This window comes from Archocentrus centrarchus, chromosome 2, assembly GCF_007364275.1.
Source record: "Archocentrus centrarchus isolate MPI-CPG fArcCen1 chromosome 2, fArcCen1, whole genome shotgun sequence".
Classification (NCBI taxonomy): Eukaryota; Metazoa; Chordata; class Actinopteri; order Cichliformes; family Cichlidae; genus Archocentrus; species Archocentrus centrarchus.
In genome coordinates, this window is record NC_044347.1 from 10301471 (window position 1) to 10313732 (window position 12262).

A 12262-nucleotide genomic window follows, 5' to 3' on the forward strand; every position below is an offset into this window, starting at 1 on the left:
GTTTGGAGACAGTTGGCCTCCCACCAGGAGACCTGTGCAATTCTCTTGTGAACAAAAATGGTTGCTGTAGCTACTTGCAATCGGTCACCGAATATGAAAAAAAAATCCATTGCACTCAATAGGCAACCGCTAATTTTTCTACTGCACTAAATGTAGACAATTCAAAGTATCTCAGTAAAACCAGATTGCTGTAATAGTTGCTTTATTGATTATACGCAAACAAGACCACAGAGCGTCTTCTGGGAGTGTGTTCTTCAGCAGACAGCAGCGATGTAGTTTCTGGCTCCGCCCCCGCCCCCCCCCCTTCACCTGTGGACCCCAGCCAGTCCCCGATGTCATCACCCATTTTTTTAAGTTTGCACTTGTTTGTTTCTCGCTCTCCTCCTCCTCCTCCTCCTTTTCCCCCAAACCCCCCCTCACACTTCTCTATGGATGCCCTCTTTTCTCCACCCCCCCCCTCCCCTTCCTCTCGACTGCTGTCCTCCTGACCCTCTCGCAGGCGCCACTCCCCCTATAGGACCCTTGAGCCGGTGCGTCCACCCGTTGTCCCTAACGACTACGTCTCGAGCCCGACGCGCAACATGGCGCACCCCCAGCAGAGCCCTGCACGCACTGCATCCGTTAATCAGAGGAACCGCACGTACAGGTACCCCCCCACCCCACTTCCCAGCATGCCTCTCTACACTTTATAAGCAAGCCCCCTTTCCCCCAGCCTCTACTTCCTTTCTTCTTCTCCTCTCCTACACTTAAAAAAAAATGCGAGCCAGCTTCTGAACATCTGATATGACACCCCATGGAAAGTATAACTACTTTTCCTTCCTAAGCTCACAACCAGACCCACATTAGCAGCTCCAGCTCCCAGGGGAAGCCCAGACTGACAGATTATTTGGAAACCTCCTCACCTGTTTGCTCTCCTCGCTGCTCAGATAACAACAAAGAAACAAGGACGAGGTAGAGATGCAGAGCTTTATTTAGCTTGGCTAGACGCAGGTTCCTATGGTAATAGTCGTTAAATAGGCAGCGTCGCCCCCACAGTCCTGTCAATCCAGTGTCAGCTCGTCTCCCAAGACGAGGCTCTTTCATACCCAGCAAAGAGTGATATTCTTAGATCCCCCTGCCTGCCGTCAGAGAAGTAAAAACATGTGGGTTTTGGGAGGGGAAGACAACATGGAAAGTTTTGTCACTGCGCCCCATCTGTTGGCCAAATGTTTCAACTATTTCTAGAAACAGAAAACTTTCCCCGACTCTCCTCTCAGCACGGGTGTTTATCTGCTCCACTCCATCCACAGCTCATCTTCATCTCTCAGCCATGTGCTCTCTCTCCCGTCAGCAGAAAGTCTGCCACATGTCCTTCCTGCTGCTTTTACGGCGTCTCATATCTTTGTCTTTGTCTTATGTCGCTACTGCGTCACCTGTGTGAAGGCTTCCAGCTGCCCCCTTTCTTTCTTTCTTTTTTTTTTTAATATATCGCTGTCACATAGTCATTTCAAAGGCATACAGCTCATGCTTACACATCTATGCTCTTGAGGGTGCTACATTAATGAAGTGAGTTATTGAGAAGACGGGAAACACAGCTGAACTGTGCGTTGCTCGAGGCTGGTTGCAGATGGAAAATGAGAAATTATAAAGGTGAATTATATATAGAGATCCAAATTTAAGATTTTAATATCTCGCTTGAAGTGAATAATGTGGTTTTATGAGCCCAGGAACCATTTCAGGAACTTTATCTTTTTACCAAAGGAGTGTGCCGCCTGAAACCGTTACTCCCAGCTCCTCTCTGGGTTTGGGACTGTGGGTCTGTGTTTACAAAACCAACACTAGGAAGAAAGCAGGGTTTGAAAGTCTTAGTGAAGCTCTTTTCCAGTGTTTTTGGTATTTTTTGTGTGGGACACTGTGGAAGTGCCTGAAGCCTGAGTTTGTTCAAATATGCTTGAACAATTGATTATTAATTAAATCACAATTTTAGGTCCCAGTGGCTATGAAAACAAAATAATCAGGGTTTCTCCTGTGAGAAACTAAGTCCACCTCATGATTTAGTAGCTCAAAGAACCACATTTAGCAGCAGTAACTTGAAATTATTGTTTTCTGTGTGGTTTTATCAGCCTCTCACATCATCGTGGAGGAATTTCAGCTCACTTTTCTGTATAACATTAGTTTATGCAGAGCTCTCTTAAAGCCCTACCACATCATTTTAGTCATGTTGAGGTCTGGACTTTGACTGGGTCTTTGCAGCACTTTGATTCTTTTCTTTTTCAGCCATGCTGTTGGAGATTTGCTGCTGTGCTTGGAGTCATTGTCCTGTTTCATGACCAGTTGGGGCCAAGCTTTAGCTGTCGGACAGATGGCCTCATATTTGACTCTAGAATACTTTGGTATTCAGAGGAGTTCATGACTGACTCCGTGACTGCAAGGTGCCCAGGTCCTGTAGCTGGAAACAAGCCCAAATCATCACCCCTCCACCACCGTGCTCACAGTTGGTATGAGCTGTTTGCAGGTTTCTAGCCAGAAAAAAATTTCAGCCCAGTGTGTTGGGGGTGTGGGTGGGGTGCTAATTAGCATTAGCAAGCTAATGCTAAATACCTTGCCAGCTTGCTAACCCAGTGATGGTGAAAAGTTGTATAATATTGTGTATGTAATATTCTGTTATATTGGTTGGTCCTACGGGTCATTGAAGGCACCTGAATCTGATTGTGACTTGATGACGATAGGAAGTGTGGATCCCTCTGTTCTGTGTTATGCTGCTCTAAAATAAGATGCACGGAGTTGTGTGGGGTGCGCGCCCGCTTGCTAATTGCAGTGATAGAACAACGAACTGGTGAAATTCTCATCCCGGTGCGAGATGACCTCAGCATGGTGCAGCACCAGGTGTTCAACCGCTGGCTAGAACCCTGGTTTGTACTGATATGGTGCGTTTGGTTTTTCCAAACTTAAGTTGGACTAAGTTGTCCAATTGCGGCATTGTGTTAACACCCACCTGAATGCTCCAGACCAGCAAACTATCAAAACTTCTGATTTTATAGAGGAACTCACACTTGCTGATGATCAGTTAATCAAGTGCATTTGATAAGCAGCAGCTGGCTGCTATTTACCCTCTTAATTCCTGTAAGGGTGGACTTAGTTTTTCACAGGACTTTATTCAGTCCTATGAAAAACTTTCTTTTAAAGTTCATAAACTGCACCATGTTTTTTGAGGTGATGAATAGTTGTGTTAAATGGTCGGTTACATTATAGGCCAAAAATAATTGTGATTATGATTTTTTTTGCTGTGAATTAACTCCTCTGGTTGCAAAATAAATGAGGTTGCATAGAAATCTAAGGAAAAAGTGCCCTGCTTCTAACCTGATTTATGAACTCTGTAAACTCTTTGACCGGTTTGTGGTCTCAGTTAGCATTTTTAGGATATAGCAAATATAATATATATAATATGATGTTTAGGTTTTAAATGAAGAAACTAAAATGGACCGCATATCAGATGCATTATGTGAATGCAGATTCTCGTCTCCCTTGTTTGGCATTCAGGTGCATTAATACGCTGTTTGTCCATGTTCGGTAACAAGTTTTGAGTCTCCTGTTTGTTCTTTTGTAATAAATAACCAAATTTTTGTCATGGTGAACAACAAATTCCTCCTGCTAACAGTGCTAGAAATTAGCTAGCATCAGCTGATCAGCAGTACCTTTTTTGTCATATTCATGTCTGGTTTAAAAGAACAACTTGGTGACACAACCAAAATACAAACCAGTAGATGACTCAAAGGAGGCTGACTCCATCTTTTATATACAGTCTATAGTGCCAACTCACTAAATGACTTTTAGGATTGTTATTTAAGCCATAACTTTTCGCTTTTGATATTCACAGCACAAAAAAAATACAAACCAGTATTTTTCAGCTTACCCTTACTAAGAGTTTACTTTCACTCACAGGCCTTGGTGCCAGAATGTCCTCATGTCAGTATAAAACACAGATTGGCACCTTTCCACCCAGCAGTAATTCCTAAAGTTCCTGAATTTAGCTCCTGTGGCTCCATAGTTGGATTAAAAGAGCTTCTTAAAGAGGCCCTATTATTTCCTGTGATTTTGATGAAGAGGTGCGGCTTCTTCGCTCTCTGCCGCCACGTTTGTGTTTGTGGACTGACATGTTTTTGCCGACCTGCCATCAGCAGTGGGAGCAGCGGAGGCAGCCACCCCAGCAGCAGTCGCAGCAGCAGCCGAGAGAACAGCGGTAGCGGCAGCGTGGGCGTGCCCATCGCTGTGCCGACCCCGGCCCCACCCACCGCCTTCCCAGGTAATGGCTGCTATTTTTTCCCTCCCTCCTGTCTGTCTTTTTCTCTGAGCTGCAGGACCTTAATGTGACTGAAACTTACTAACTGCACTAATCTTTGAGAAATCTGGAATTACTGCACACTCTGGCTTTAATTAGCTGAATCAGTGTGCAGGAACTCTGGATTAACTTTCTCTCCCCTTCTCACTCTTCTCTTAACCTCCCCCACTTATCTTTTCTCCCCTCCTCCTTATTTCCAATGGCCTCGCACCCCCCCTCGGTACAGCCCCTGCCCAGTCTAACCCAGCCAAACCTCCCCCAAACACTGCCACAACCCCTTCCTCTGCCCTTGATGGCCCCCCACCAGTTCCCAACCCCCCTGTAGAGATCCCGCCTGTACCCCCACCCCCTCCCCAACTCCCTGCCTCCTCGGCCCCCACTGGCACAGGCCCCGCTACTTATGGCAACCCTGCACAAGGTGAGTGCAACTCCCTCTACGCCCTCCGCACGCCCTCCATCCCGCCTCCCGTGACGTGCATCCACCTGCTTGTTCAACCACAGTGTGCTCATTTATCACCCAGATATTTTTTTCATCTGGAACTCTGCAACACTCAGTGCTCAGAAAAGTCTTATTATTGTATTACTTTGTTTAAACTTAAATTTGGAAATTCAACTCCTTTAATTTTTTTTAATGGAGGCAGCAAAAGGATTCAGTGACGCTCGAGCCAGTTGAGGCGGTTCGGACAGCTCCTGGATGCCAAACCCTTTCTGATTGATTATTTAAGGTCTCAGTTCAGAACTTAAGTCAAGTTTAGGATAATTATTTTCTAATATAGCCAGCAGTTTGTCTGCCCCCCACCCCCCAGCTCTGTTTCAGACCCATCATTTCTGGGCTGGCAGAAACAGGCCGGCACTCAGTGATGTTTGTGTAACACGGAGGGCTCCGATCAGCGGAGCTGCATTATTTAAATTCGATGGTTTTCTGTTGAGGATGTTGACTTGATTTAAAGCGCTGCGGTTGATGCTGCAGGAAATTATTTTAAACATGATGAGATTCTCTGTTATTGAGGAGATTTTAATCTCCCTCAGTGTTGGGATATTTATTAAACAAGTCTTCGGCGGCCCGACCTTCCCTGCAGCTCCCGTCATTTCAGAGCGTTTTTGGACAACAAACAAATTTCCATAAGTCCTGTTTGTGTGCAGCTCTTCTGCCACCTGCCCCCAATTTTCCATCATCCCACTGGCCCCCCCCGCCGGATCCTCCGCTCTTCATCCCTCTCCGCCTCTCATCAGCCGCCGGTGTCTGTGTTAATGATGATCTTCTGATGTATCGTGCATGAGCTTCCTTCATTTTTCAGTCTTCTTATTTATTCTTTTCTTAATGGAGTGTCGGTGATTTTTATTTATTTGTTTGTTTTGTTTTTTCTGTGGCTGGGTGTTGTAATTATCGGTCGATGTGCGGCGCTGCTGTTGGGGGTGGAAATGCTGTTAGCAGCTGTTAACATTGAATTAGATCAGAGGGAGATTTGGCACAAATTGGGGGATGTGTCAGTCATTTAAACCACGCAGTCGGTGAGTTGTTTAAAAAAAAAAGTTTATAATCCTTCACTTCCCAGTTCTGAGGCTCTGTTTTTGACAGCTGCTGCAAGAAATTATTAGTAATTTGGTTTTGAACCAAACCGTTTGGCTGAAAATGAAGAAGAAAAAGATTTCTCCTTCAATATTAATTTGATCAACACCTCACAGAGTGTTTTACAGCTTATTGTCTGAGCTAATAATAAAGCAGCTCAGATAAACATAAAACTATTCACATAGAAAAAAATAGAACTGAGTCAAATAAAACACTCAGTTCTGAAAGTTTTTGTTTTCAGAGATGCAAACAGACCCTGCTGCTCCCCTGACGTCTGTCTATAAATAAAACTTTCATTGATTATCTGAAACTAATTGTTCTGTAAGCCCGTTTCAGAACTGCATTCTCAACCTAACATTGGATCCTGCTGCATTGCAACTGCTCCCCACCCTCCCAGACTTACGTGGCTCTCTGCTGCCCCCTGCTGTCATCTCCTCTCAGGTGCTCCTCAGTTCTACAGCATGAACCGCCCCGCACAGTCCCAGAACGCTCAGGTGGGAGGCTCCCTGCCGTACCGCCGCCCCTCGTCCGTCACCGGTCAGCCCAACGTGCCCCACAACCAGACCCAGCTCAACGGGGGGCCACACTTCGCCCAGAACCAAGGTACTGTGTGTGTGTGTGTGTGTGTGTCCATGCGTGCGCGCTGTCACAGTTTCATATTTGGTTTTATAGATGTGATTTTCATTACTTATGAAGGCTGTGAATATAAAGTATGTTAACACATTCTTCTTCAGCCTGAAATTAAGGTTTGTAGACGTGTTGGACAAATGTTGGTGCAACTAATGGTTAAACTGTAATTCAGTTAAACTGTAGATGACCTAATTAATCAGTTAATTAATTGGACCCTATCCTGCAAAAAGGCGAGAGGCAAGTTACACGCTGAACAGGTCAGCAGCCTGTCGCAGGGCTAACACAGAGAGACAGACAACCATTCAGTCACCAGGTAACGTAACCCCACTAACTTCATGTCTTTGGACTGTGGGAGGAAACCAGAGCACCCGCAGGAAACCCACGCAGACACCAGGAGAACATGCAAACTCCACACAGAGAGGCCACAGCCAGAAGGTGGATTCAAACCCAGGATGTGGTTGCTGTGAGGCAACGGTGCTAACCACTGCACCACTGTGCTGCCCCATAAACCAGGCAGTTTTTGTTTTTTCTTTTTAAAATGTAATGAATTCTGATGCGTGCTCTGATCATGTGAGAGAAGTTTCCCTCTTTCTTATCTGCTAATTTAAACTTCATTGAGCCTTTAGGGTTTTTTTCCCCCTGCATCTTTTATTAAAGCCTCTCCTGTCTGCCGTTTCCCATCAGCTTCAGCGTCCTCAGCAGACGTCACCTCTTCACCAGCTCTCTCTGTCTCTGTCTTCAGGGCTCTTTAAAGTCTCGGCTCTGCCTTTTTGTCTCTGCAGCTGTCAGTCCTGTGATCTTCATCCATTAATTATTCCTGTGATTAAACTCAGACGTTTGTATGACACAAGTTCAAGAAGCTAACAAATTTAGCAGATGGAGTCACTAAACTGTTGGAATTTTCTTTATAAATGCAAGAAAGTTGTGGAGGAATCTTGTTTTTCTTTTTTTTGTCTTTTAGTAAGTTCCCTTGTAGGATCAATAAAGTACGTATTTAAAGTTTGCTTGGATTTATCTAGAGCTACTTTTCACAAATGAGAGGGAAGCAGGTGTAACAGTGACACTGCGAGGAGCAGAAGTACTGAAGTTGGATGAGTTTAAATATCTGGGGGTCACCAAACAGTGTACATGAGAGTGCGGCCAGGGTGGAGTGGGTGGGGACGAGTGTCAGGGGTGATCTGTGAGACCTGATGTGATGTATGGCCATAGCTGGAGACAGGAGGCTGAGCCGGAGGGGTCAGAGTTGAAGACGCTCAGATTTCAGTGAGCAGGATGGTCGGGGTCAGAAACGAGTGTATCAGAGGGAATTGGTTTGGACATGTGCAGAGGAGGATAGTGGATATATCGGGGGAAAGGATGTTGAAGATGGAGCTGCCAGGCAGGACGACCACAGAGGAGATTGATGGATGTGGTGAAGGAGGACAGGCAGAGGGTCGGTGTGACAGAGGAGGATGATGGAGAGAGGGTGAGATGGAGGCAGACCCCTAAAGAGAGCAGCAGAAATTAGATTAAAAAGGCCCAGTTTTATAGTTTTACTGTAATTCTAAAGTGACTGAAGTTTGAGTTGATGCTGTATGACAGAGCTGCGACAGTTTAAGGGCCTCAGGTTTATCAGGTCTCTATAGGAAAGAGAGACTGTGTACCTACAGCACCTGAAGTCCAGGGTGCAAAGAAAGCTTTCTCTAACATCACTGCACTCGACTCTTCTCTACGAGCAGCCAATCAAAACTGAATAAAAGGCAGCACGTACAGTGTAGTTACTAATTGCATTATTAATTATTGGTCAGATGACTTTTATGTTCTCTGGTTCCATCTTATAAGATGTGAGGATTTTTGATCGCTGAATATGAATCATCTTGGGATTATATTAATGACTCTTTGGCTTCTGCTGATTTTTTTTTTTTTTTTGCATTTTATTAATAAATCAATAATTAAAGTAGTATCCTTGCAGCCCTGCAGGACTCAGATGAATCTGTGCTTTACTAAAATCTTTGTTTACATGCTGTGAGCGTTTTTTTAACTCTCTGCTGTTTTCTAACCTCTTCCTGTTCACGTCTGCCGCCTTCATCTCTCTGGCCCTGCCCCCTCCTCCACCTTCCTCTGTGTATTCATTCTGATTGGTGATAGCAGGCCCGCTCGCGCCCCCTCCCCCCTCCATGCAGATCACCCCTCAGCTGCCTCTGATGGGCTTTGTGGCCCGAGTTCAGGAGACTAGTAAGTGGCCTTTAGCTCCTCGCTCCCTCTGCATGACCCCACTCGTTCCCCTGTAGTGTTTTTGTTTGTTTTTTTATTGTTTGTTCCTGTTGTGCTTGAATGATTTGTCAAGTGAACAACCACAACATCAGCTGCTGCCTCCACATTCAGGCTTCATTCTGAGCAATTATCTTAAGTTATGACCGTTTCTGACCAAGTGAGACCTCTGGAGAGTTACTGCTCTCGTCTTTACAAACGTCAGTGTATCAGGAGAGCACAATGACTGCAATACTCAAGAAACTGAAGCTTTTTAGGGACTTTTTAGTAACACGGACACAAGTTGTTGCCATAGCAAGTTTTTGACCACATGTATCCTAAATGGTGCTTCTGAAGTTAATTGAATCGCATTAGTTATATTCTGTAATTACACGATTGTTAATAATTAATTGAACAACCAAAGCTAAACTTTTTATGCACTCTCAGCTTCAGATCCACTGATTCCTGAGCTCAGGCTCACACTTTTAATCACACTTAAAAACACAAAGATTTACAGTGACTGCTTTCTTGTTTTAGCAAATGTTGCTCAAACAGCCAGAAATATGTTGGATTCATTTATAACTGCAGATTAATCAGAACTGGAGCCCTGAATGTGTTGTTTATTATTATTATTTATGCAAACAAATCAGATACTTGGGCCTGAACATTAGGAGTGTAGTGTCAGAGTATCTGGTGTAGCAACACTGTGTCAATACAGCGACACCAATTATTGATATTTTATTAAACTGCAAATACAAATGGACCTTTGTTCTTCAGTTCTGTTTTAAGTCCAGCAGATGGTGCTGTTGACTTTGTTCTTAGTGAGGTTGGTGGAGGCGACCAGCAGGAGGACATTGGTAAAAAGAGAGACGGAGGCATTGAAGAAATCAGGAAAGTGCTGTCTGCATTTAAAATCAAACGCATCGATATGACGGGGCCCAGCTGTCACACAGCCATCATGGGTTAGTCGAGGACGGGAAAACGAACAAAAAAACGAATGCTGGGCACACGTGGGTTGACAAAGCTAAGAAGATGACAGTCTGTCGCTTACTTTTTGTGCAAAAACCTTCGTTCATACAACTCAAGACGTGTGAACCCTGGTATCTGTCACCGTGACTCGTACCCGGGCTCTGCACAGAAGTGAAGCCTAAAACTGAGTCAAGCTTCCAGAAAGGTTTGGATTAACTTGGAATGTGTGGACATCATGGGCCTATATGATCTCACAGAAGACTGGCAAGTGCTGTCTCACATTCAAAATACCTGCAATACTGCAGTACTTCACACGTGCACGTATTCAGTTATGTTGGACAAATGAATGTTTCGACGTGTTTCAGTAAATCGCTGCACCTGATTCCCCCTTCCCTCATGAAATATGAAGAAATGTGGGGTGCATGTGGCATGTTGCGCTATGGATCAAGTAGCTATTAATGCTCAGGTGCATATTGTCCAGTCTCCCCTGAAAGTCGCTTTGCCAGTGTTCTCTTATTCTCCATCACCACCCGTTGGGAATGGGCAGTGATGATGAATTTGTTTGTACAAAATTAAGCCATCATTTTACTTCCTGTGTTCACGAGCCTGCTGGCGTCCGCTTGGGTCCGAGTGATGTATATTTTGTCATCACACAGTGAGCGCGAGTTCAAAGCAGTGTAACAGTATGACTGCTCAGCCTTTGGGTCCGCAGCTGTTCCTGTTTTATGGTATCTGTATATTATTGTATCAGAACTGCACAAGGCTGTTAAATGATCTAAATCTGCACTTATTCACTAATACTGACACATGTTATAGTAGGATAGTAGAACTATGGTGAGGGCTAAGGGTTAAAGGTGTAGTAGGACAAGTTTTGTTATCTTACTTCAAATCAGTTTGTTGAGCACAGCAAACTTCAACAAACCACCAGTACAAACAAATGTATCCATAGCAACTATACTGAAAGTCATAACATGGGCGCTCATGAGCAGATGTGAAGGTGACTCATGCTCACATGGTGCCTGAGCAGTCTGAAGAGGAACTCTTCTTTTCACTCAGTCTGAAGAGGAACTCTTCAGACTGAGTGAAAATAAACCAGCAATGTGTTTGAAAACCAACAATGTTTGTGCTCTGGTGAAGGAGCAAGAAGCAGAGAAGTGAAACTGGTCACAGAAAAATGGATTTAGTTTTTACCAACGTCAGCACTGACTGTATTTTCAGTTGATTTAAAATCTGTGGAATTTGAAGCCTTAATGAGAGGAGCTGCAGCAGATGTTGGTGGATGGATGTTCAGGATGAGGTGTGTGAAGCATGATGTGAATAATGAGGCTTGTGTGGTCGTGTTACTGTGGATTCCCTCGCTGAAGGTTGTCTTTCTGTAAATGCACGTTGATTTCCTGTGTGCACGTTTTTGTTTCTCATGTAAATGCATCCAGCATGGACTGTTTCTGCATGACAGTAAGAGTTCTGTTTGTGCACCTTTTTCTTGTCTCTAACTTTTTTTCTTTTTTTTTTCTTGCTGCCCACCTGGAAACCACGTTTAGTTTCAGACGTGCCGCCCCCGCCTCCGCCTGCAGACGAGCCGGTGTTTGAGGAGCCCACGCCTCCTCCGCCGCCGCCCGAAGACTACGAAGACGACGAGGATGAAGAAGAGTCGGCAGTGGTGGAGTACAGCGACCCCTACGCTGAGGAGGACCCCCCCTGGGCCCCACGCAGCTACCTGGAGAAAGGTCTGCTTTCACTGTTCCTGGAAGTGGTTACAGTAAAACAACATAGTGAGAATATACGGAGGATTATTGGACCCAAAATTAACTAAAAAATAAAATATGAAGTCAGGAGAGGGAAGGGTCATCTTTTGAGCAAAGAAAGGGAGAAACTGTTTTTTTTTTTTTACTTAAAATTTTTATTAACTTTTTAACAGAGTGGTTACACAGCAGCATCAGCAACAATTCACATGTTAATGTAGAATCTTTCAACAATTAAACATCTCAGCATAACATTTAACAGTTTTATGTGGGTTTAGCATCATACAATACTAGAAAGAAGGGGAAGGAGGAAAAAAAAAAAAGGCAACGTAAACCAAAATTCCATCTCACTGGACCTTTACATGAGCAGGGCTTCTGCTGGACCCCACCGTAGGCTAAAAACAGATTTTTGAAGTCTTAATTAATATGTTATATTTTCCATTTGGTGCAATTCCCTTACTTTTTGAACCCAGACATTATAGGAGGGTGGTTCTAATTGCCTCCACCTAATTGTGATACATTTCAGGGCAGCTGTAAAAAGGATATTTAAAAGATATGATTTAGCTCGTCCTTGTGCACCTGCAGGTGTAATACCAAGTACTGCGACTGTTACATCCTTTGGTTTGACCTCCTGAAAAATCTGGTTTATGGCCTTATATACCTCATCCCAAAAGTTTCGCAGGAGAAACTGTTTTTGAGATGAAAGTCAGACTTTCAAAAAACACTAAAGTGGTGAATTTATGGGGGAAAAAACTTGAATATTCAAATATTTAAATGCATATAATTAAAAATATTTTTAAAATT

At 44.1% G+C, this 12262-nt stretch overlaps 1 protein-coding gene across 7 annotated transcripts in view; it reads left to right on the plus strand.

Annotated features, from left to right (window-relative positions):
- Positions 1-12262, plus strand: part of abi2b (abl-interactor 2b) — a 33729-nt gene that overhangs the window by 18842 nt on the left and 2625 nt on the right. For 2 of the 7 annotated variants that reach the window (XM_030744817.1, XM_030744826.1), the window contains 5 exons: positions 500-646; positions 4158-4282; positions 6330-6491; positions 8649-8732; positions 11258-11443. In XM_030744817.1, coding sequence (XP_030600677.1) covers positions 500-646; positions 4158-4282; positions 6330-6491; positions 8649-8732; positions 11258-11443 — 704 coding nt within the window. Of the gene's footprint in view, positions 1-499; positions 647-4157; positions 4283-4544; positions 4737-6329; positions 6492-8645; positions 8733-11257; positions 11444-12262 lie in introns of all 7 variants that reach the window. The other 5 variants (XM_030744836.1, XM_030744846.1, XM_030744796.1 and 2 more) reach the window with 4 other exon arrangements.